The sequence below is a fragment of the Drosophila sechellia genome, chromosome X, assembly GCF_004382195.2.
Source record: "Drosophila sechellia strain sech25 chromosome X, ASM438219v1, whole genome shotgun sequence".
Classification (NCBI taxonomy): Eukaryota; Metazoa; Arthropoda; class Insecta; order Diptera; family Drosophilidae; genus Drosophila; species Drosophila sechellia.
Genome location: NC_045954.1, coordinates 16,511,582 through 16,535,221, shown reverse-complemented (window position 1 = coordinate 16,535,221; position 23,640 = coordinate 16,511,582). Strand labels below are relative to the sequence as shown.

General features: G+C 47.6%; 3 protein-coding genes across 9 annotated transcripts; 1 reads left to right on the top strand and 2 right to left on the bottom strand.

Moving 5' to 3' along the window:
- Positions 1 to 1,760: 1,760 nt before the first annotated feature.
- LOC6617939 (zinc finger protein hangover) lies at positions 1,761 to 15,795 on the bottom strand. Of its 4 annotated transcripts, none has more exons than XM_032725948.1 (8): positions 14,980 to 15,795; positions 9,296 to 9,649; positions 7,963 to 8,106; positions 5,962 to 7,747; positions 4,525 to 5,498; positions 3,792 to 4,403; positions 2,171 to 3,515; positions 1,866 to 2,087 (listed from the first exon to the last, which is right to left on the bottom strand). In XM_032725948.1, the coding sequence occupies exons 1-8, from the start codon at positions 15,325 to 15,327 to the stop codon at positions 1,939 to 1,941; spliced, it is 5,712 nt and encodes a 1,903-aa protein (XP_032581839.1). In that variant the 5' UTR covers positions 15,328 to 15,795; the 3' UTR covers positions 1,866 to 1,938. The 4 variants fall into 4 exon arrangements, with proteins under 4 accessions (XP_032581838.1, XP_002042247.2, XP_032581839.1 ...); XM_032725949.1 differs by having other exon boundaries at positions 5,974 to 7,747; XM_032725947.1 differs by having other exon boundaries at positions 1,761 to 3,515.
- Positions 15,796 to 16,353: 558 nt separating this feature from the next.
- On the top strand, positions 16,354 to 21,482 carry LOC6617938 (annexin B11). 2 transcript variants are annotated; one of them, XM_032725207.1, is made up of 9 exons: positions 16,354 to 16,443; positions 18,480 to 18,548; positions 18,794 to 19,244; positions 19,377 to 19,498; positions 19,653 to 20,034; positions 20,110 to 20,339; positions 20,410 to 20,619; positions 20,682 to 20,750; positions 20,813 to 21,482. In XM_032725207.1, the coding sequence occupies exons 2-9, from the start codon at positions 18,537 to 18,539 to the stop codon at positions 20,876 to 20,878; spliced, it is 1,542 nt and encodes a 513-aa protein (XP_032581098.1). In that variant the 5' UTR covers positions 16,354 to 16,443; positions 18,480 to 18,536; the 3' UTR covers positions 20,879 to 21,482. The 2 variants fall into 2 exon arrangements, with proteins under 2 accessions (XP_032581098.1, XP_002042246.1); XM_002042210.2 differs by lacking the exons at positions 18,794 to 19,244; positions 19,377 to 19,498.
- Positions 21,112 to 23,551, bottom strand: LOC6617937 (TNF receptor-associated factor 3). Of its 3 annotated transcripts, none has more exons than XM_032725204.1 (5): positions 23,048 to 23,551; positions 22,548 to 22,976; positions 22,071 to 22,479; positions 21,902 to 22,017; positions 21,112 to 21,843 (listed from the first exon to the last, which is right to left on the bottom strand). In XM_032725204.1, the coding sequence occupies exons 1-5, from the start codon at positions 23,192 to 23,194 to the stop codon at positions 21,535 to 21,537; spliced, it is 1,410 nt and encodes a 469-aa protein (XP_032581095.1). In that variant the 5' UTR covers positions 23,195 to 23,551; the 3' UTR covers positions 21,112 to 21,534. The 3 variants fall into 3 exon arrangements, with proteins under 3 accessions (XP_032581095.1, XP_032581096.1, XP_032581097.1); XM_032725205.1 differs by having other exon boundaries at positions 22,548 to 23,024; positions 23,106 to 23,191; XM_032725206.1 differs by having other exon boundaries at positions 23,106 to 23,187.
- Between the last annotated feature and the right edge of the window lie 89 nt (positions 23,552 to 23,640).

Below are 23,640 nucleotides of genomic sequence, written 5' to 3'. Positions count from 1 at the left end.
CTTTTCTAAATAGTCGTTAATATGCCTACTATTTTCTTCTTTTAAATAGACTTCTTCTCTTTTTCTTCTTTAAAAGTACTATCGAATTCATGTATTTAACCAATGTTAAGCGAATAAAATTGGATGACATTATCAAGTAGTTTAGTTCGTATTCATGTGGTTATCAGTGCTACTTAAGAATTTCCAGCTGAATTTCAGATAAGGCCTCCAAGGGAGCCCCACACCAAAGTAAAAAAGGAAAACACTTTCCATTTGCTATATATATTGTTTTAGGTTTACGTTTCTTTTATTACTTTCTTTTCGATTCTTCAACGCGTGAGGGACAAAAGTTTGCTTATATGATTCTGCGTTCTGCATTTGCTTTAATTTATTTTGTACGTTTTAGACTACATTTCCAGTTACAGTTTAGAAGTGGCTTAAGCTAGTTAACTTATAATGTCGCCATTATTAGTTCGGTCTATATATGTTTCTCGAAGTTGTGTGCGCATGCGTGTGGTTGTGAAATATAGGTAATGTACAGATTATGCTGAATCTTTATATAAGCCATATTGAATGAATCTCAATCTATGTAAATACGGTTCTAAGTATGGATCCACTATTCACCTTGGTCTTCCGCGCACATCGACATGATTTCGAAGGTGTTGAGAATACATCCGAACAAGAATTAATTCTCTGCTCTCATAAACGTTGTAAAAACAAAACAAGGCTTTCTTTATTGAAAATTCATGATTAGAAATTAAAGTTATTTGTGGGATAGAAAACTAGTAAAATATTCTTTATTTCGATATGATTTCGAAGGCGTAGACGTACATCCGGCGTATATTTTACATACATCCGACTACAAATTTATTTTCTGCTTTTAATAAACATGGTTAAAACAAAATGAAACAAAACAAAGCTTTCTCAATTAAAAATTCTCGTTTGGAAATTAAAGGTATTCAGAAATACATGTTCGTGGGATAAAAAAAACTAGTAAAATATTCTTAATTTTAGTAAGAAGTCTGGACATAGAATTTCAGTATTCCAAATTGTCAAATTTTAGTCAGACTCCTATGAAAAGTCAATGAAAACGAAATGAAATTGTTATAATTCGAAGGTCCTTATGAAAGCTTTAAATTGAATTCAAAATTTTGGAAAGACCAAGGCTTGAATATGAGAAAAATAAACGTCTTCACAACTTTCGCGTTGTGTTTGTGTGTTTTTTTTTGTTTTTGGGAGTGTCATGGTGTTGTGTGAAATACTTAAAAATCCTGATAGTTTTTACTAACTCTAACTGAGCGGTTTCCCTTGCGTTTTCTGTCGCTTGCTTTGGTGCGTCGTAAACTTTTGTTTTTGCTTGTTAATTGATGTGTAACATATTAAGACGTACTTATGCTTAAGCCTACTATATCAAGGTATGTATATATATATATATAAAGTTTTAATAGCGAAACTTAGCAGTAGAGGGATGTCTATGGGATCCCATAATTTGCCTTGTGTGTGGGTGTGTGCGCGGTACATACTAGGTTAACATTTAAAAAAAAAGGTCTTATATATGATGTACATATATGTAAGTTAAGTTCTTAAGACTAGAAGCAAGAAAAAAAGTTTTGTTATATAAACACACACGCACACACACGCATCTCGTGCTATACATAAACGTGGCTGATTTGTTGATGGAATGCGTTGCTGATGTTTATGTGACTGCTGATGTATTCATTGTTCGAATGATGATTACGAGTATGATGAGATGAATGATGGCGGTGTCTGAGTGGATTGGCTTTGTACATTTCAAGTGATTTTGCATTGAGATGATGAGGTGTGGTGGTAGTGGTTTGTAGTGGTTGTGGTAGTTGGAGTTCGAGTTGGAGTATGATCACTCAATGTGTCGCAGCTGCTGCCACAGTCTTGCTGCTTGTCTTGCTGTTATTATTGTTGGCCAGCACCGCTGACTTGGAGTCAGGCTTCGCCTTTGCGGCCGTTAGTAATGCTGTTGCCTTGCTGCTTGCTGTGGCGGCGGCTGCTGCTGCTGCTGCTGCTGCTGCTGACGCTGTCGAGAGCTTTGGCCCATTGAGGATATGGCTTTTGATGTGGCTCTGGAGAAGCTCCTGAGAATCGAAACAAAGTTGACATAGATCACAGGTAAAGCCGGGATCATTCAACTGATCGACGGCCTTCTTACGCCGCTCACCCGTTGAATGCGAATGCGAATTGGACGTGGTCGTTGTGCTGGACTCGCTCTCCGAGAAGGAGGCCGTCGACACCACATTCGGCTCGTCCTCCACATCCCCCTCATCTAAATCATCTTCGTCTACCTCCTCAATGGCATCCTCCGGATCTGGATCGGCATCCTCATCGAACTCCTCTTCGATAATGTCCCCTATGGGCATCACACCATCGTCTTCATCATCCGAACTGGCCACTATCAGCGGCGGCATCTTTGATTTGCCATTCATAAGCGGTCGCACCGCCAATCCCACTGGCTCCGGCTCCTCCACATCGTCCTCCTCATCATCATCATCTTCGTCGTCATCGTCGCTTTCCACCTCTCCATCATCGTCGTCGTCGTCATCGGAGCTGATGACCTCCTCGACGAGATCATCGTCGTCCTGATTAAGATCCGCTTTGTGTAGCTGCTGCGGCAAAAGTTGAGCGGCTGGCTGGACACCTTCTTCGTCCTCGCCTTCGCCACCATCTCCCTCCTCGTCCTCATCTTCACCCTCGCCATCCTCATCATCGTCGGTGTCGTCGTCATCGTCATCATCTCCCGTGCCCGAACTATCATCGTCGTCGCCCGAGCTATCCTCATCCAAATCATCGCTATCCTCTTCGTCGGGATTCGCCAACTTATCTGCTGTTGTTGCCCCTGCAGCCTCACCCTTCTCTGCAAACTGATCTTCAGTTTCGGCTCCTTCGCCCAATGCTGATAGTGTCGCCGCTGCATTCGCATCTGCTGCCGCTGATTCCATGGCCGCTGTTCTCTCAATGGCCGCCTTAGTGGCCACTGGCACTATGACATCCTCCTTCAAATGGTTGTTAATATGGTTCATCAGCTTCTCCTTGCGCGACAGATACTCGCCGCACAGATCACAGCCCCACTGGAAGGGGCAGAAAGGTCGCACCACCTTCGCATCGGCCAGCTTGTGCTCGATCCACAGCTCCTTTGTGTCGAACTTCAACTGACAGCGACGGCAGGTGAGGTGATCGTCCACCACAATCACCGGCGGCTCGGGCAGATTGCTTACCTCGTGTTTGTGCAGCTCGTACATGTGGCGACGCAGATTGTTATTGCTGATGAAGGTGGAGGCGCAGTATTCGCACTTCAGCTCACGTTTCCGCTTCATCGACTTGCTGCGGTTGCTGCTGCTGTTGTTGTTGTGGTTCATGCTGCTGTTGCACGAGTTGTTGAGGCTCTGCTGCTGCTGGTTGGGCATCAGGCCCACCGCATGCAGCTCGCGGAGGTGCATCGAGTTGTTGTTGTTGTTGGTTGTGTGATTGTTGTTGGTCAACTGTGTCGCTTCGCCGTCGATGGGGTTCTGCAAGGATTAACATGCCCGAAAGGTAGCAGGATACAGCGGGATTTGGGTTGGTGGGTAGTTGGGTTGGTGGAGGGTGGAAGAAAGAAGAGAAAACAAAGATTAGTACAAATTCAATTGGCAATGACGAGATGTTGATATCTGTTTTTTGCGACTGGTGCGGAGGCATCATCATCATCATCAGCACATCAAAAGTTGTTGGTGGCGCGACAGACGACGATCCTCGCCATCGTCCGTCGCTTGTCCTCCTCGCTGCACAAGCCCAAAAACGCTCACCTGCTTGCTATCACCTCTGAAATGCCACTTGCGATGCACCTTGAGTGCGATCACCTGGGGGAACGTCTTGGCGCACAAATCGCACGCGTATTCCCCGTTCTCATTCTGCCGCTCCACCTGGAACTGACCGGCATCCGCCGGCCCATCATCGAACATCGCCGCCAGCGGATTGTCCACGTACAGCTCTTGCTCGTGCTTCTGGATGTGCTTGCTAAAGTGCTCCTGGTCGGTGAAGCGAGCGCCGCAAATGGTGCACGCCACCTCCGGAATGCGGATCTTCAGTGACGTGCCCGCAGCTGCAGTACTGCCCGACGCCACTCTCACAGTGGTGCCATTGCCATCGCTATTGGCCCTCTCCTCCAGTTGCTGCTGCTCATCGTCATCCTCCTCGTCATCGTCATCGCCGGTCTTATGCCGGAAAATTGTTCTTTTGGTCGTGTGGTGGGAATGCAGCTGTCCATCCTGCTCCTGGTGGGCACCGGTCGAGGTGATCGGCTTGCGGTTGCAGGTGGGCGTGTGGTTGTCATGCATCTGGCGGTCGAAGAAGACCTTGCGGCACAGCGAGCACTCAGCTGGGTTGGGCACTTGCGGATGCTTCTTATAACGATGAACCTGTGAACGAGTGAGTATCGGAATAGTTGTTGTAACATATTGTGCCACCAATTAGTATCCCCCACTCCCCCCAAGCACCCACCCAGAGAACCTAAAACTACTTAATCCCATCCAGACTTACCCATAGACTCTTGCGTCCGCTGTAGACATTTCCGCAATCTTTGCAGGAATAATCGTTCGAGTCAAACTCGTCGTGCGAGTTGATGTGGATGGCCAGCTTCTTGTTGGTGTTAAAGTTTGATGGACAGTACTTGCACTGGTACCAGTACAGTGGAGCAGATGCAGTGGATCCACCCGCCGCGAGGGTGGAGAGATCAGCTAGATCCGATGATGTCGGTTTGCCCTCATCCATTAGACAGTCGTCGTCAATCTTAGAGGACGTGGACGCCGATGTGGAAGCGGAGGCGGATGTCAGCTTGTGAACACTGCGTTTGTGCTGCTGCAGCTCCGACTCTGAACTATAGACAATCGAGCAAACCTCACACTCGAACTGCTTGATAATCATTTCATCCTTAATGGCCCTTCCGTGCACCTTGAACAGATGCACCTTCAGGCCCTTCTCGTAAGCAAACTCTGCGTTACACAGCTTGCATTTGATGAACTGCACATTCTGCACCTGATGGTCGGTGAGCATGTGGTAGCGATAGGACTTCTTCGAACTGAAGCGACGCTGGCAGATGCGGCAGCGCATTCGCCGGAAGCGTCGATCGGCTGCCTGGTCAAGGCTCCGGCGAAAAACTGCCTGCTCCTGGGGCGTTTGATTGGCCATTGCCGGTGGCACATTGGCAGGCGTTGCTGGAGCCGACTCGGACATTGTTCCGCCAACTCCGAACTCCGAATCCGTTGCTGGCGTTGCGGTAATCGTTAGCGATTTGGGTGTCATTCGATTGGCAGCCGCCAAGGCTGCATTCACTGCATTCGAGGCTGTATAGTGGGAGCGCATGTGATTGGACAGGCCAATGTTGTTGCTGAACACCGCATTGCAGATGGGGCACTCCTTCTGCTGGCTAGCCACGCCCACCAGGCTGCTGTTGTTGCTGCTGTCATCCAGGCGCATCTTCTTGGCCACGCTGCCAGGCTCCTCCTCGTCATCATCTGGAATTGAGAAGGTGGAGCGCGTTAATGTGTCACTTCCAGTGTTATCTCGTCTCATTGGCAAACAAGAACACAAACTAAGCAACGTCAGACATACCAGCATATTGAAGCCATTGATATATGAATTTACAAATGTAAGTAGACAATTTAAATGCTATTGTTATGCAATAAAATCGAACGAAGTGCTTTACCAAAAACAAAAATTTAGATGGAAGCTAGTTGGGAAATATATCGACATATGTTATAAACATATTTGTAATATCTAATGAATCTTTAATATCGCATATCTGTGAAATCGGAACTTTAATGTCAGAAGGACTAAAGAGTACGGGTAAATCTGCTTGATTTTATCTTTTTTTTAAACATGATTAAGTTTTGATATTTAAACAAATATGGGTATGAAGATGAAACGATGAAACAGTCAGGCGGAGCGGGGGGACGTCTACAATCTAAGCCTAATTACCGAGTGTCCCACCATTTGTTATCGACATCAGGTCCTTCATCACGTAATCGTAGCGACCCGTGTAGACGTTCGGCGTACTTCCGTCCGCCAACTTCACGGCATCCGCATTCACGATGTATTCGAAGCCGCCAGAGTGACGATTCTTGTCCACTCCGTGCACATTGATCATGTGCTCCCGCAGGTAGGAGATCCGGGGATAGCCCAGTCCGCAGCGCACGCACTTGTATGTCTCTGGCAGTTTGTTCGGATGCTTCGATTCCATGTGGCGCAGCACATTGTTGTAGTTGTTGTACTGCTGGCCGCAAATGGGGCAAACCTGCGGCATGCGGGAGAAGTACTGGGATTTGGGTGCGGATGCATCGCGATTCGCCGAGCTCTGAGCGGCTGCGGCGGCAGAAGCGCTGGTCGATCCACCGCCACCCACCTGATTACCGCCCGCCAGTTTTGGTGTAGAGGTCAGCGGCGGAGCCGCACTGCTGCTTCGCGACTCCTCCGCCGAGGAACCAACGCCTAGGGCGCCGAGCAGGCTCCTCTTGCCCGGCGAGTGTTCCATGCTGTTGCTCCTGGCCATGCCGCTGCCAGTGGTGGAGGCATTGTCGCTGACCACGCCACCACCCACGCCGCCCAAGTGATCCTGGTAGACATGATCGAGGAAACGCTGGTGCGTTTCCAGCTTGGCATCGCACGTCATGCAGCGCAGCCGAACAATGCAGTCCATGTTGTTGTAGTGCCGCCGTCTGTCCACGGGATCGGCAAAGTCCAGTCCGCAGAAGCTGCACTGTATCGAGTTGTTATCCTTGCGCTGGACATCTGCGTGTTTGTCGTAGACATGCGTGCGGAACTCGTGCTTGGTGCGGAATCCCTTGGGACAGAGCTTGCACTCATACAGTTTGTTGACCAGCAGTTCCTTGGCACGCAGTTTCTCTGGGCGTTCGGGGCCGCCGCCGGGTGTAACAACTTCTCCGCTGGCTGTCACTGTGGGACTATTCATGGCCATCACTCCTGCTCCGGCATCGGCAACTGGAACAGCTCCTGTTGCTCCATCGTCAGCCGCATCATCTGCAATGGGCACAACCACTGTCGTTGTTTTCCCACGCAGCGCATTCAAGACTCTAAAGAGATTTATGCAATTCCGCTTCTTCAGATGCGAGATGAACAGCGCCTTGGAGTCGTTCATCTTGAGGCAATTGAAGCATAGGTTGCGCGGCAGCTGCGGATACTTCTTGCGAACGTGCGCCATGAAGTTCTTGTACGTGCTGAAGTACTTGTTGCAACATCGGCAGGTCATCGTCTGGTATTGCTCGAGGAACTCGTCGTTCTGCTCAATGAACTCCACTTTGTCGCGGGTGAGCAGTGGTCGGTACTGTTCGGGATTATCGTAGTCATAGCCGCCGCCCTCGCACTTAATGAACGTGTTCATCACCACCTGGCGATACTTTTGCGTGGAGATATTCCCGCCAGCGGCGCCCGCTGCCCGATTTGCCTCAGCGGTGGCCGCCGCGGCCGCTGCCCGTTGGATTTCCAAGGCGGCAGCCAAAGCGGGCGTCGGCTTTGTGATGGGTGTGTTGTGGGGGGAGTCTGTGGACAACTGGAACAGGTTTGGGTGCAGATTCCTTTCGTGGCGACGGGCGTTGGCCCGGGTAGAGAACTGCAGGCTGCAGGCCCTGCAGCTGGCCACCTTGGAGTCCCCGGCGGCTGCCACATTGGCCACCGCATTCGGCGGCAGCGAGGCAGCCACGGACGAGGCATTCACGCCATGCTGCGCAGTGTAGTCGTAATCCGAGGCCTGCGGGGGCACAAATGAAATATAAATTATAGTCGGGCTGACAGGGAAATCTCGCTTAAAGTCTTGCATTTTGTTTAATTAAAATAATTTACTCAGTAATATGTCTGGTAAAGAGATACCTAAATACATTTAATAGTATAATATAGTATATATAATATATATGTATACTATATACACTTTATCTACTCTTTGCTACATATTTTATGATGACTCACCGTCAGCGGCACATCGCCCTCGTGCTCGGAGCGCTCTAGGAACATTGTGGGATCGACCATGTCATCGGACTCGTCTATGGACTTCATCTGGTAGTCGTCATCCGTATCAATCGGCTCATCTTTGATGGGCATCGCAGGCAGTGGCTGCAGGGTGTCCAAAGTTCGTCCAAAAATGAAAGAGCAAACAGTGCCAAACGAAACGGAAATGAGTTGAAATCGAATAAACAACATTTGCACAAATTCGTAAATGGCATAGTAAGATAAATCAATAACATCGATCATGGACGCTGCAGTACGTCCATTTGATACCCGTTAGCCAGAGATCTATGGCCGTGTTGGTATTATAAATTGATGCATTCCAAAAACCGGCAAAAGCAAGACTAAATCCAGACGGACATTGGTGATTTTGCATAATTTCGCATTCGGGATAACAGGTAGAAGAGCGCTGTGTACAGGATTGGGGCAGGGGATTCGATTCGTTCACGCTTCGAATGCACGATACAATTACATTATAGGAGTAGCGTCTGAAAAAGCGCAGCTGCTGGGCGGCGCTCTGGAGCGTCACCGGCATAAGCAGCGGAGCCGTTGATACGGAAGCAGAAGCAGAAGCAGATACAGAAGGCGTGGCGGAAACGACGCTGCCCGGCGGATTGGACGTGGTCGTCGACGTGGCCAGTCCACCACTCTGCTGATGTTGAACGTGACCGCTGCTGCTGCAGCTCTGGCTGAAATCAAGCGGCAGCGACAGCGACAGGCTCTCCATTCCAGCCACACCCGAAATTCCCGGCAGCAGTTCAGCAGCAGCAGGAGGCGGAGCAATGGATCCCGGACCCACTGGGGGCAAAGTTGGAATCGATGGAATCGTTGGCAGCGGTGGCAACGGAGGAACTGTTATGTCCAATGGCAAATATAGCTTTGGTTTAAATTTGCGCAATGTTGGAGCCGGATTGACCACCGGAACTGGAAGTGGACGCTGTGGGCGAAATTGTCGCTGGCGTCTGTGGTGCTGTTGCTGATGCTGCTGATGATGTGGCAACATTTGCTTGCCACGCTGCTGCTGATGCTGCTGCTGTTGCTGCTGCTGCTGATGATGATGATGGTATCTGCGATACTGGTGAGATTGCTGGCGCTGCTGATGCTGCTGCTGTTCCCGCTGCTGGGATGCGGATGTGGTGGACGTGGATGTGGATGAGCAGCTAGCCGCCGCCGATGCTGGTACCTGCAAGAGAAGGGTCTGCAGCGATTGCTGAGCACTGCTGATCGTCGCGGTCATTCGGGCCGGTGGTTGCAGCTGCAATTGATGCTGTGGCAACTGCTGCGGTTTAGGACTCACATAGACTGTTAGGGATTTGCGTTTCTTCAGCGAGTGTATGCCGTCCAATATGTTGGCGGCTGTCGATGCGGCCGTTGGCGTCGCCTTCTCCTTCTCCGCTTCGAGCTCATTCTCCAAGTTCTGGTGGTGTTGCTGTTGCTGTTGCTGATGCAGATGCTGATCGAAGAAGCCTCCTCCCCCATTCTCGGCACTGTTCAGGTCCAGGTAGTTGAGGAGCTTGCTCTTGTTGTTATCCAGCCACTGGCGCTGCTTCGCCTGCGAGCTGAAGCACCGGTTCTTGAAGCTCTGCCATGAGTTCAGGTAACTGATGCAGGCGTGGCAAATTTGCTGCGACAGCCGATCCTGCGGTGTAACCTGAAAATAGGTTTGCAAAAATGGTGGGTCGGTTAATCAAATGGTTCCGTTTCGAATATGGAAAGTAAGGTTACTCGCAAGAAGCCCAATTATACAAGTTTAAAATGCAATAACCCTTATGGGATGCAATATACGTTACTTAAAGTCTAGATAACCCACTCTTTCGATTTCTGGTCATTTCCTTTCGACATTTGGGGGCGGGGGACAACAGTGCAGATTTGTGTGTGTCCAGCGATGCGGAGAATGCAACAAGGTAGCAGTGGCAGCAGTCCCTGGCTCCCAACTATCCTATTAATGTCAATGACCTGCTTATAATTATATGCAATACTGCGCCAGCATCCCACACCACCCCCTTTGGATGAAGCTTATCCACCCCTCCACCTCCTCCTCCCCCCTCAACAGTCACCAATACAAACACACAGAACACTGCGCAAATCATATGAAATGTCCTGCTGGCTGATAACAGTGTGTGCGCATGTTTGTTTGTGTGCGTCCACGACTGTGTGTATCGCTTGAATTGCAAGCCTATGTATGTAAGTCCATGTCCGCCCTTATATACATACATACATACGTACATACATAACTATGTACGCCCGTCCTGCCGCAAAACACACACCGCACATGGGTCGATTTCCCCGGTAGACCGGGCTGAAAACATCTTGGCCGCCCCCGTCACAAAATCTATTAAATCTCAATTATCTAAGTCCGCGGTTAGGCATCTTTTATCGTAATCGCTTATCGAAGTCGCTGTTGCATCCGTCAGTGATGGCAAGACGGCTTGTTGCCAAGATAGGCTAATCAATTTATAAAGTTTAATTTCTCATTTAAAAACCGTACCTACCGTAAGAAGCAAATATTTGACAACTATTCAAGTCATAACAAAATTTTCAAATATAATTTGTAATGGCAAACAGTTATTATTTTTAAATGTTTGAGTTGATCAAGTAATTATTTTATACTTACTAATTTTATTTGCCGTTTTAAGTATTTACTCTATTGTACTCAATCCGATCAGTAGCTTGAAATATACCTGGCTTGAATCCCGCCCAACTATCAGCTCTATTCCCCCCCTTCGCCGTTCAACTTGAATATCGATAGCAATACAACGACTAGAATTAGCTGTCGGAAAGGCGAATGAAAGTGATCAAAACAAAAGATGGAAATGTTTTGTTTTGCATTTGTCTTTTCGACTTCAGCTATGTGTGCACATGCGTTTGTTTGTGTTGGTGTGTTTAATTTAATAATCGAGTGCCTGTTGTTGCTGCTGCTCGTATTGTTGTGGCAGTGTAATTGAATCCCCAGGATATTAAAGCCCAGAGGGTCCTTTAAACACACACACACACACACACACACACACACACACACACACACATACGAACAATACACTGGCACCCGCCTCCAATTTTGGGCCTACATATGTATTATTATTGTATTATGGTAGTAAATATCTACCGCATCCTATGTACAATTATCCCACACTACCAGCAGAGGATTTCGAGTGAGCTGCTCCATCTCCGCTTCCAACTGCACACTCCAACTCCATTCCGATTCGATAATATGTTGTTCATTCACCTCGCCCAAACCAGCGTTTCCTTTATGGCCGCCATGTTTCCCAGTGCAATTGGATACAGGATACAAGGATACCCATGTTCCGCGGACTACACTTTAATGCGGCAACATTGGAAAACCATTTGGGTTTGGGTTTATCCACATTGTGGCGATATGCTACGCAATAAGGTGAGATTTTAGAAAGTCGCAAAAGGGCAGGAGTTATGTACATGCATATACATAATGTGTACATACATACATAGTGGTCACGCTGTACGTATGTAAGTGTACAATGCAGAAAGACTTGTGGCAGCTGCAGATGCGATTCCACCAGCTGCCGCCTTCGTTTTCTGCTGGCCACCAGGTGCAATAATCACCAGCCATGGAGCATGGACCATCCATCCAATCCATTCCACGCCATTCCCCGCCGCCTCAGCTCCTGGGTCGTGGAACAAGTTCTTTTCCTTTTTGTGTCCTTATTCGTTTCAAACCCATGGTGTTTATATCTATATGGATATCTCTATATATGTATATTCGTGTGTATGTGTGCCTGTGGGCAAGAGAAAGAGAGCATCCTGTCCTGTCCGTTCCACGCACAACAAGACGTAGAAATAACCAAAAAGTAACCCTCATATTTAGCAGACCGTAGATCTTGAGGGCAGCAACAAAGCAACAACAACAACGCAGGAAAAGGAGCAGGACGATGAGGAGTCGGGATTCGGAATCAGGGTTCATTTCGGGCATATTGAATTTCGTCGCAGGCAAAGGCAAACGACGACGCAAAACAAAATACAAATAAAAACGCAAGTGCAACAGGGTCCACCCTAGCGCGTCCGAACAGCTGTTATCGTTCATGCTAAGATCAATGCGAATGAGTTATCGATAAAGACGGCGGACTCGAAACTTCAACGCCAAGAGAGGGGGGAGGGGGAGAGGTGTAAGAGGCGCAATAGCAAATAGAAATAAATTCCAGGAATTGAATATGCGATTTACAGTTACCAATTCTGGAAAGGCAAGATTTCATGACAGTGAACAGTATGATTTAAGAGGAATATTAAATATTTAATTCTATTCTCCGAATATGTGAACTCATTTCCAAAGAAATCTGCATTGTATTTGGACAATCTGCGTTTCCCTTTAATGCTTTTATATTTCGCAATAATTTTAACTCCTAATTACACAATTTAGCATAGTTTCCTCAAAATAATGTTTTCGTCTCATCGCGGATCATTGTTCCCTTCATCGCAAGCCAGTTTTCTCTTCTGGGCAACCAGGGCCACATCCTTGGGCGTTTGTGTATCCCTCAAGTGTGTATCCTTGATTCATCGTATCCCGGCTACCTATTCCAACCAGTCCAGCCAGCCCTTACCCGCCATCTTGGATGAGGCAATGGAAGGAAATGTGCGGATGCCTCGGCTGCTTCTCTGTGTGCCCTTGTTGGCTTCCCCTCGTATCCAATACCCCAAGCCCGCCGCTCCCCGCGGAGTCCCTCTTTTATCGGCATGTCATCTCGTCACGTCGCTTCATCTTCATCGTCGTCGGTCGTCGTCGCATTTTTTGGCCAAGGGGAGAAAGTTGGTCCACCTGGGGACCAAGAGCCACAAAATGGAGACGCCGCTCAACTGCCTGCCCGCTGATTCAGTTTGTTGTTGCTTTTGTTGTTGGAAATTCGATGCGGGCCGCAGGAGGAGCTCATCCAGCCAGTTAAAGAAGCAGCAGAAGAAGGCATAAAGCAGAAATATATGAACATCCCGTCAGGTAATCTGGTGTGCCCAAGGTGAAACCACTCGACGAAATTGTGTGCCCGGTTTTGGGTCTCCGCCGCTGACCGTTGTCCGTTTACCGCCAGCCAACCCCTGCTCTTTCTACATAACCGTGCCCATATGCCCATGCCCTTACCCATGCTGAAGACCAAGCCCAAGTCCGAGTCCATACCCAAGTCCATGCCTATGCCCATACCCATTCCCATACCCATATACCCACTCCCGTTTCCCGGTCTCTTTTGCCAGTGTCTTTGTTTCGTGTGCCTGTGGTGCTGTGTGCGTGTGTATGCCATGGCGAGCATGTGGTCCGCCTCCAGATAACGAGAACGGAGCAAGAGCAAGAGCCAGCACAGCCAGAGCCAGTGCCAGTGGAAGAGGAAGAGCCAAGAGCAACAGCAAGAGAAGCAGTCGAGCTAGCGACGATGACGACGATGACGCCAACTTATATATGTACATATACACCACCTCTGTCGGAGCCAACTGGCGTGCCATGGTGTGCGTGTGTCCATGTGGCCATGTTCCCGTGTCTGTGTGAAGAGCAATTGCCATGAAATCGAATCGAAGCCCAGGGAAAAGAACAGAGAATCGCGGAGGAGCAACCGAGCACCACTGGACCCATCCATCCATCCAGCCATTGGGGGCACCAAGCAGACCAAGCTGGCGAAGCGGATATGGAATATTGGGGATACACATACTGGATGGGATGCCGGGGGAAACCCAGCGGAAAAACCGGAAAAGCAAGCATGCAAGAGCCCGTAGAAAGAATCAATAAACGAAGCTAGCGAAGCCCCAGTCCAAGTCCGCCTCCTGTTCAGCCTGTTCCGTCTCCGCCACTTCAATTTCCTTGCAAGGATGCGCGCGCGCAAAGAGAGAGCGGCGGCGGAGCAGAGAGCAACTGCTGCCCTCCAAGCGAAATTCCTTGAAAAAGGTACGCAGCAGGCAGCACAGCGCAAAATTATATGTAATTGGCCTGGGTTTTTGGGTTTTCGGTTTTTCGGTTTTCTGGCCTGGAATCTCTGAATCTCTGTGTGTCCGCCGCACACACACCAACACCGCTACAGCCAGGGGCACACAGACGCAGCCAGGCACACTAATACCAAGGCAACAACGGCGGCAACGACGGCGCGCTCATCGGGCTTTATGCTTTGTGCTGGTAATTCGCAGCTGCTCTCGCAATCGAGAAGTGGAGGATGAAAAGGAGAAGGAGGAAACGGATGAGCCGCTGGAGGAAGAAGAGGAGCAAGCGGAGCAGGCTGTAGATTTTTGGAAAGGAAGCAGGATCAGTTCTAACCTCAAAGCGGGAAGGCAACAATGGAAGGAATGGAATCGAAGGAGGAGGAGTAGCAAAAGTGTAGAGTTCAAGTTTGATTATGAGCTAAAGATTGTGGTCGTGATTGGATTTCAGCCAGAATGGGGAGCTCCAATTCTACTCCTCCGTCTCCTACACCCATTCTCTTCCACTTCCACTGCATCGTGACTTGGCAGTGGAAACATTGGAAACCCAAAAGCTAGCCACACACCCATACCAAAGCAGATGAGGAGGAGGAGGCGGAGTTTGGCTGGTTTTCGGTTCGTTCGGTTTTTTTTTTCTGTTTGCTTGGTTTTTCGTTTTTGGATGTGGCCATCATCTTTGGGTGCTTGCACAATCCCACTTCGATGGGTCTTGAACCCCGGGGCACAATGCCCAATGCCCACTGCCCAATGGCTAATCGACATCATCCGTAACCTCACTTTTCCATTCTGTCCAACGAACGGGTGTGGCCACCGCCTCATCCTTCCACTGACCATTTGGGATCTGTGTGTATAACTGTTAATGGTGTCCAACCACCAGAGCACCGGAGTGCCAGAGCACCCAAGAGAGCGTTCAGTGAGAGCGGCGGACTCGGACTCGGAATCGGAGACCCGGGATGACGACACCGACGACAGCAATGGCGATGGCAACAGCCGGATTATGTATATACCCGCATCCGCACCCGTGCCCATGCCCACACACCCATACCCATACCCATAGCCACTCACCTTGATGCCGACGCAGTTGAGGATCTTGGTGGACAGCGGCTCCTTGTCCGCCGCATAGCTATTGATGATCGAGATGCATTCGGTTTGTGGGGCGATGCACAGGCGACAGCAGTTTTGTCGCGCCGACCGTTCGCTGTTGCTGTGTTTCGCCGATGTTGCTATTGCTGCTGTTGGAATGACCGCTTCAGGGGATGTGGTTCCCGCTGACGCAGTGGCTACCGCCGTCGTCGTCGTTGTCGTTCCAGGCTGTGTCGCTGTGGCCTCCAATGCTACCGATGCTGTTGTTGTTGCGACGGCTGCTGCTACTGCTGTTGTTGTTGTCGCTGTTGCCGCCGCAGCGTCGCACATTTTGTCGCTTTTGTATTGGTCGCCCTCTCGCTCTCTTCTTTGCCGCTTGCTTCTACTTCTCGGTTGAATTTGTTTTTGGGTTTGGTTTTTTGCACGTTTTCACTTTTGTTTCGGTCTGCGTCCGTTCGCAATCGTTCCACACCATCCACATCCACTACTACAATATACAACTATGTGCTATATTATCCGCTCTCCGACGGAAACGACCACGCCGCTCGCGTTACCCACTTTTCGCACATTGTTCGCACTGGTTCTTTTACTTATTTCGTTGCCTCCATTGATCCTTTGCTGATTCGCAATTTGGAGTTTCGCTCTTGGGCTTCCTTTATCTTCGCCTCCTTTTCCACTTCGCTTTTGTTTGGAGGAGTCGCACTGGAAAAAAATTGAACGCTACACTGGGACTGCGAATTGCCGTTGCGTATCTGCGACTGTAAACGGTAAAACGATTTCTGGCGAAAAAGGTCGTTTTTGGCTAGAGATGGGCACGCCGGGCGAAGCCTGGACTTTACTATCGCTATCGCTTGTGGCGGACGCATGCGTGGTCACACTTACCACTGTATGGCGTTTTTTTTTTAGCGGTCGCAGACCCGGTCACTCTGGGAAATAACCATCGAAGAAGCCATTTTAATTCGATAAGTCGATATTTTCGACTTTTTATATCGCGGCTATGTAGAATTTCAAAACAAAAATATAAAAAACTCCACTTAAAGATTATATAAAGATTCTCTATCAGGTGAATCATATAATTTACTGCATTTAACGTACTTTGGCTTACATTTCTGTTGACTTCTAATTGGGAAATTAAGTATGTTAAGAGATTTGAATTATACAACTATATAAGTGAATTCTGAAAACTGATTTCTAAATTCAAGAAAATAATGTTTTAATATTGCTGTTACTTCGCAGTTATATCGGGAACATGCGAAATTGTGAGTACACCGGCTACTCGATATCCACCGATATTCCGATTGGAAAGGGCACAGCTATCGACTAGAATCGAGTAGTCAGAGCAACAACAGGTAGTTGTCCCGCCCTGGCGGTAAGTCAGTTGATAAATTCACTTCGGCATTACAAAATATCCGCAGAGTGCCAACATCGCGTTTGCCGATACTTAAAGTAATTAAAAGCGTTATAATTGTCGTTTTTTATGGTGTATTTGTTTTCGCGCAACATGCGTGTTCTTATTGCTGTTAAACACATTTACCTGGAGTGTAGACTTGTGAAATCTTCACTTTAAGACTCTGTGCCCAAATATTCTCCAATACAGACGTATTTGTGTGCCTGTGTGTGTATCTACCGAGAAGAAATACATATATCGTACGACTGGCGGCGGGGTAACCAGCGATAGAAACTTTCGTTTGGTATCTTAAGATACAAAGATACAATTGTATCTCGAAATGCAACTACTCACACACACACGCACGCACGCACACCGGCACTGACACGTGTTGATGTGCTGCACTTGTCTGCGTTTTACCCATCTGTTGATTGCGACCTTGCTAGTAAATAATTACCATCTTATAAATTATGACACAATAGGACTAGATGCGCCCACCTAATGTATCTAATTATGTAGGGGCGTGCACATAAGGCCCATTTTTATGCCTAAATGCCAATCTTCTGACCTCTAGCTATCTCATGTGCGCGTTTAATAGGTTGTACTAAAATGAAAGCGATCGAACTCATACTTTTCCGGGAATCTCCTGGACCACTGCAACGCATTTCGAGATAAACGCACTTAAAGCTCTAAGCGATTATTTTCTGTTTTTTTAGTGTTATATGCTCAAAATTGTTCAAATTCAGGCTGCCAAAATCATAACAAAAGAAATTTATGAAATGTACAACACTAACTGCAAAATGAAGCATCAAAATTTTATTTCGCAAATGTTCGAGATATCTTTTTGGCTCTATGCAACTGTGAATCCAAAATTCAAAGGAATTTTACTTCTGATCTATTTGTAAACGCATGACTCAATTAGTATACATATGTAGATACTTAGATACATAGATACTTATGTATGCGCACGGGTAGGCTTTGTTGACGTGGGTTTGAGTGTAAGATGAATCATCTCGGAGTGAGCAAAAGCGTTCTGTTGCCTTGAAAACGGCCCTTTCCGATGATAATGGACCGCAGAAATCGGCGATGGAAATAAAGCCATTGTTCTGGTTATTCGCGCTGCGAGGTGCCATTGAAGACTTTTCCAAAACGAATCGAATTACATTTTTAGGGTTCTTGGTTAAAAATGTACCAAATGTATTTATCAATTGAAAAGTTTTCAAGAAAGCCTTTGCAAATGACGAAACAATTGGGAAACAAGCCCACAAAAGCCTTTGTGCAAATAATTTAATATATTATATTCAGGCCTCACATTTGCTTCCATACCCATAAAGTCAGAAGGCGTCCCTCTGTCTGAAGCAAAAAAATTACAATTACAAGTAACACGCATGACCCGCAGCTATATTGCGCATATATAATATAAGTTACAGGGAAAACCCAACGTGTATATATGTAGATATGAGCTACCTTGTGGGCCACAAATGGGTGTAGCATACATGTGGCGAAAGTCTACATTGGCGACATTTCAGTGGAACCACCTATAAGGTCTCTTGGAACGGTTTGTTATATCGCCGAATTTAATAATTGTATTTAATTGTCATTCTATAGTATTTGCATATTTCACAGATGCATAATAAGGCCAAATTGATAGCAGTCGATTTTTTTTAAAGTTCCCGCTCTGAGCAACACCGGATGCCTTTATCCCATAAATGACGCAAATTCATATCACTCTTAATTGCTTAGATTAAAAGGCATACCCTGTAATAATGTTCTTATCTACTAGCGCAATCCCCACTCCAATTTGATTGGATTCCAAAGTATACTCAAATACGATTTGAATCTATTTCATAACTTAAAGTTTGGTTTGTTCATTAGCACGTTTTGTTGCGTAGTGTAGTCTAATGTTTCGGTTCAAAGCCGCTTGTACCTTCTATTTGAGCCCCAATCTTTACCATCTTGTTGTTAGATCATTGTTAGAATTAGTGTGTTGATCACAGCAGCTGATTAAACATTAAAACTATACATTGTACATGCGCATGTGTGTGAATATTTTCAATTTGACGAAACGCATAATTTCTATTTTGCTCTTTTCCAGTACTGAATCTCAATCACCGGAAATTATCCACAGAATCTCCATAGAACCTCCCTCAAAATGTATCCCTTCGTAAGTTTTGAGTCCACATCCTGTAGATTTTAGTTGTAAAAGCATCAATCATAAATATCATAACATATTCACAATATATTACTTTTTGGTTATAAAACTATAATAATTTATGCGGGTGAGTTCATGAATACTTTTTCGTTTAGTCTGATTCATTTTTCTAAGAGTTAGATGTCATTTGTGTGAGTTCTGTGTTTAATCCAGCTCCATGGAGTCAACTTGAATTGTACATTTTCTGACTTTTATAGGGTTCTGGAATGCCATCGCACCCCCCTACCTCCACTAACCACCACGAGCCGCCACGGGCGCCCTTTGGAGCTGGTTGGGTGCCACCGATGCAGCAGAACTCACCATACCCACCACCCTCCCAGCCACACCCACACTCACAGCCATCGTCCCAAATGCATCCTCAGCAGCATCAGCAATATCCAGGCGGAGCTCCAGCTCCGTATCCACCTATGTCGGCACCGTACCCGTCCGCCGCCCCATCCTATCCACCTTATCCCACATCGAATCCCTATCCGGCACAATACGCTCCTCCAGCGCACAATCATTATCAGCAGCCACATGTTTCGAACAGTCCCTATCCCGCGGATCGTGGATACACACCAGCCATGACAGCCGGATATGATGCGGGCTATGGCTACGGAAACGGACAAGGACATGGACAAGGACATGGACAAGGACATGGACAAGGACATGGACAAGGACATGGACAAGGACATGGACAAGGACATGGACAAGGACATGGACAAGGACAAGGACATGGACAAGGACATGGACAAGGACATGGACAAGGACATGGACAAGGACATGGAAAAGGACATGGACATGGGCACGGACATGGGCAAGGACATGATCATGGGCATGGATATGGGCAGGGCTATGGGCATGGACAGGGGCATGGGAATGGTCAGGGGCACGCGCATCGGTCACTCCCAGCTCACAGAGAGGTTGGTCATCAAATTTGGGACTCACGTTCACACTAACCGCACTCCCCCATCCTCAGTCGAATTTGTTCCAGGGCGGGTCTAAAACAATATCATGTTCATCATGCCCATGAGATCTGAGCTCGTTTTGAGTGACTGTTTTGAATGTTCTTTCCAGGGAACTCCCACTGTGGTGCCTGCCGCAAACTTCGATGCCGTCAAGGATGCCCAAGACTTGCGCAAGGCCATGAAGGGCTTTGGAACAGATGAGGACGCTCTGATTAACATCATCTGCCGGCGATCCAACGAGCAGCGCCAGGAGATCCAGCGCCAGTTCAAGACGCACTTCGGCAAGGACCTCATCGAGGACATCAAGTCGGAGACGAGCGGCAACTTTGAGAAGCTCCTCGTCGGCCTGCTGCGTCCCATCGTGGACTACTACTGCGCCGAGCTAAACGATGCCATGGCTGGTCTGGGCACCGACGAGGAGGTCCTCATCGAGATCCTCTGCACGCTGTCCAACATGGAGATCAATACGATCAAAAACCAGTACTTACGATGTAGGTTCATCTATTTGGCTTAGCCATTTCTCTTTGTGCTTATGTGGATTTTGTTTCTGCCAACCGGGCATATAGTGTACGGCGCCCATTTGGAGTCTGAACTGAAGTCGGAGACGTCGGGCAACTTCAAGCGGCTGCTCACCTCCTTGTGCACGGCGGCGCGGGATGAGAGTGGTCGCGTGGATCCCGTGGCGGCCAAGAACGATGCCAGGGAGCTACTGAAAGCCGGCGAACTGCGCGTCGGCACCGATGAGAGCATGTTCAACATGATTCTCTGCCAGAGGAACTACCAGCAATTGAAACTGGTATGCTGCTTGATACTTGTAGTACTTGAGTGTATAATTGAAACCGCAACTTAATCCTACCCAACTGCAGATATTCCAAGAGTACGAGGGCATGACTGGCCACTCGCTGGAGAAGGCGATCAAGAAGGAGTTCTCCGGCGACGTGATGGAGGGCCTGATTGCCATCTACAGGTGCGTCACCAACAAGGCCGAATACTTCGCTTCGCGCCTGCACAAGGCGATGGCCGGAATCGGCACCAATGACACCCAGTTGATTCGTGTGATCATCACGCGCAGCGAGGTAAGTTCATCTATATATCATTCAAGTTGGACACGAGCCTAAGATGTTGCAACGTTTTTCAGATTGATATGACGGACATTAAGGTGGCCTTCGAACGTCTGTACGGCAAGTCCCTCAAGAGCTGGATCAAGGTAAGATATATATATATCTATCTATATCTGTAATCTATAATCATATATAATCTTTCTTGCAGGGCGATACTTCGGGCCACTACAAGCACGCCCTCTACGCCCTGGTGGGTGAACAGCGTTCCTCTTAAGAATCTCCGCATATATATGTATTATTCAAACCAAATCCGACGTGAAATCAATTATTCGAATATGTATTATCTCTTCTATATATTCGTTCATTTACATGCATACGACATACACGAACACGCCAACGAAGCCAGACAATTATGACCCACAACGTAGACTATAAGTGCTCACAAATAATACCTGAACGGGATCAGACATTTGATACCTCCTTCAAAGAAATGGACAAGTGTTGATGTTGTATTTTATTAAAAGACCTTTGTATTTAAACGCGTTCGTAAAGACACATATTATGGAAATCGCTTGTTAATTAGCTCGAAATGAAAGTTGCTTGTAACTTGGCAAGTGACCAGGGAAATGTTGCAATAAAAGCTATGCTTTCTAACTACCGACTTCGTCTCGACAGTGCCTCAATGTGACAATTGCCTCCTACTTCGAAAAAAAGCATTTAAAACTGCAATGACATACACTACAATATACGCATATTGAATCGATGAATCGATTCGTACGCAACTATACACACTATATACACATGCTCGTGTTTGTAAGCGGGTTTTTAACTTCCAGTTTGCTCTCAATGGAATAAATTATGATATATGTATGTGGCAATCCTCAATGGGATTTTTTCTTTTTGTATCTCGGGTGGGGGAGTACATGGGTTTTATTTTAGAACTCGAACCTCGATGAACATGGAATCGTTGCGAAGATAGTTGCGACTGGTGATCACCTTGTGTGGTATGTGAAAGTACTGGTTGCTCTGGATAAAATCATCGCTCTTCTTGCGCACAAAGATGGTCTTCACATAGTCCTCGGCATCTGCCGCATTCGTGCACTGATCCCGGATGATGATCTCGGCCTGGAGGCGGCAGGGCCAGGCCAGTAGGGGATCGTACTCCCCGGATAGAACGTTCAAGCAGGCGATCATGTTCCTGCCCTTCCAGGTGCCCTTGCCATTCAAGTATATATCCAGCTGGTAAAGGGATATATATATAAATGGCATATCCAACCAAGATGCGACCTCAACTCACCCGTAGAGCATAGCCAAAGGCTTTATTGGAGAACATGGCGCTGTGGAGAATGGTGTCGTACTGCTTGGACTCTTCCAGTTTCTTCGAGTAATCCTTGATGCGCCAAATCAAGTGTCCTGCACGGCCGGGCATTATGTATTTAAGTAACTATATTAAACCAAAAACATACCCCTTATATTCTGGACACTGGCAATCCGCTGCTGCATGGCCATTTGCGTCTCCAAGTCCGATATATTCTGCATGGTCTGGTGAAGTGCTCGATCCAATTTATCGCAACGCTCCTCCGTTTCGCACACAATGTTCTTCACATTCTTCACCTCGTAGTCCAAGGTGGCCTGCTTCGACGTCACATAGTCACTGTTGCCCAGCTTCGTTTTGATATCCTCATTGATCTGCTGCAGGAACTCCTCGATCTGAAAGAACTTCTCCCTGTTGAGCCGCTCGTTCTCAAAGATCAGCTCCTCCAGCTTCAGGATATTGTCGTTCAGCTGATTCTGGTGATAGGTCACGTCCGCCGAGAGCTGGTTGACCAGCTTTTGGGCCTCATCCAGCCTGGACTCCACTTGCTCCTTCAAGGACTACGTTGGAATATAAGCATATTAAAGATAGATAGTGTTTATATTTGAATAAAGTAGCATCAACTCACCTGTGTGATATCACAGCAGTACTGGACATCCAGCTGGTTCTGTTCGATGGCAAATGCCTTCCGATTGGTTTCCTCATCCATCTGGCGGCGCAGATCGTCCATCGCCTTCTCGGTTTCGCGGGTCCAATCCTCGACGACCTGGTTCTGCTTCCGTATGTTGCCCACATCGGTAATGAGATGCAAGCGCTGTCGTATCTCCTCGTTGAGAACGGACCGAATGGTGCCCACGTCCTGTTCGATGACCAGGAGACGCTGATCCGACTGCCTATCCAGGCGATCCATGCTGACACTCATGCGCTGCTGGCTGCTCAGATTGTGCTGGTTGCGCGGACACTCCTTCAGATGGGATCGCATACGGATGCGTGGGATGAAGGCCTGACAGCCGTTGGGACACTCCTCCAGCACCTGGCCGCAGTGGATCAGGTGTTCCTGCAGTCGCATCCAAAGGGGAGTAATGTAATAGTAATCAAAGGTGAACTGAAAAGTTGGACGATTATAACCGTGAATGTCTGGGCATCGAACCATTCGTTGCAGAAGAGGCACGACGACTTCTCATACTTGACTATGGTCGTCGATTTGGGCTGACTGCCGTTCTGATTCTGCTGCTCGGTTAGATCCTTTCTCGACGACGACCTGGTCAGTGACATTATATTGAATGAGGAAAATCAAACTTTGGATCGGCAAATTCTCTGGCGCTGCGAGTACCGCCCTATGCACACTAAACTCAGCCAAAAATGATTAAGACTTTCCTTGGGCATAGTCATACGCGACGCACACCGACATGGTTTAGATATAGCTTTGCACATGTGTTGGCATTAGGGCGTCCATGGAATCTATACGACAACCTCGAACTGATAGCACTGCCATTTGGTGCGATTATCACTTTTTCGAAATGCGAGAGCATCCACCACCGAATCGTATTGACCACTAACTTGGCGAACCGCTCTGCTTCGACCAGGAAAACACAGCCACCGGAGTATCCACCGAAATCGTTACCGTTGTCAACAGATCTTCCAGCGACTATATGCCCATATGTACCTGCAAAATGCTCGTATCTCATATCTCCGCTTGTGCAAACATATTCGGAATGCGA

What these genes read in the sequence shown, in the direction of transcription:
- LOC6617937 (XM_032725204.1), bottom strand. Translation starts at nt 23,194, where the DNA reads ATGTCACTGACCAGGTCGTCGTCGAGAAAGGATCTAACCGAGCAGCAG. An exon ending in ACTGCTGTGATATCACACAG is followed by an intron (nt 22,480 to 22,547) that starts GTGAGTTGATGC and finishes ATTCCAACGTAG; the next exon opens with TCCTTGAAGGAGCAAGTGGA. An exon ending in CCTTTGGCTATGCTCTACGG is followed by an intron (nt 21,844 to 21,901) that starts GTGAGTTGAGGT and finishes TCCCTTTACCAG; the next exon opens with CTGGATATATACTTGAATGG.
- LOC6617939 (XM_032725947.1), bottom strand. Translation starts at nt 15,327, where the DNA reads ATGTGCGACGCTGCGGCGGCAACAGCGACAACAACAACAGCAGTAGCA. An exon ending in GCAAATCCCTAACAGTCTAT is followed by an intron (nt 8,107 to 9,295) that starts GTGAGTCCTAAA and finishes GACACCCTGCAG; the next exon opens with CCACTGCCTGCGATGCCCAT. An exon ending in TCAGAGGTGATAGCAAGCAG is followed by an intron (nt 3,516 to 3,791) that starts GTGAGCGTTTTT and finishes TAATCCTTGCAG; the next exon opens with AACCCCATCGACGGCGAAGC.
- LOC6617938 (XM_032725207.1), top strand. An exon ending in ACAAGGACATGGACAAGGAC is followed by an intron (nt 19,245 to 19,376) that starts ATGGACAAGGAC and finishes AAGGACATGGAC; the next exon opens with ATGGGCACGGACATGGGCAA. An exon ending in TGATCATCACGCGCAGCGAG is followed by an intron (nt 20,620 to 20,681) that starts GTAAGTTCATCT and finishes AACGTTTTTCAG; the next exon opens with ATTGATATGACGGACATTAA.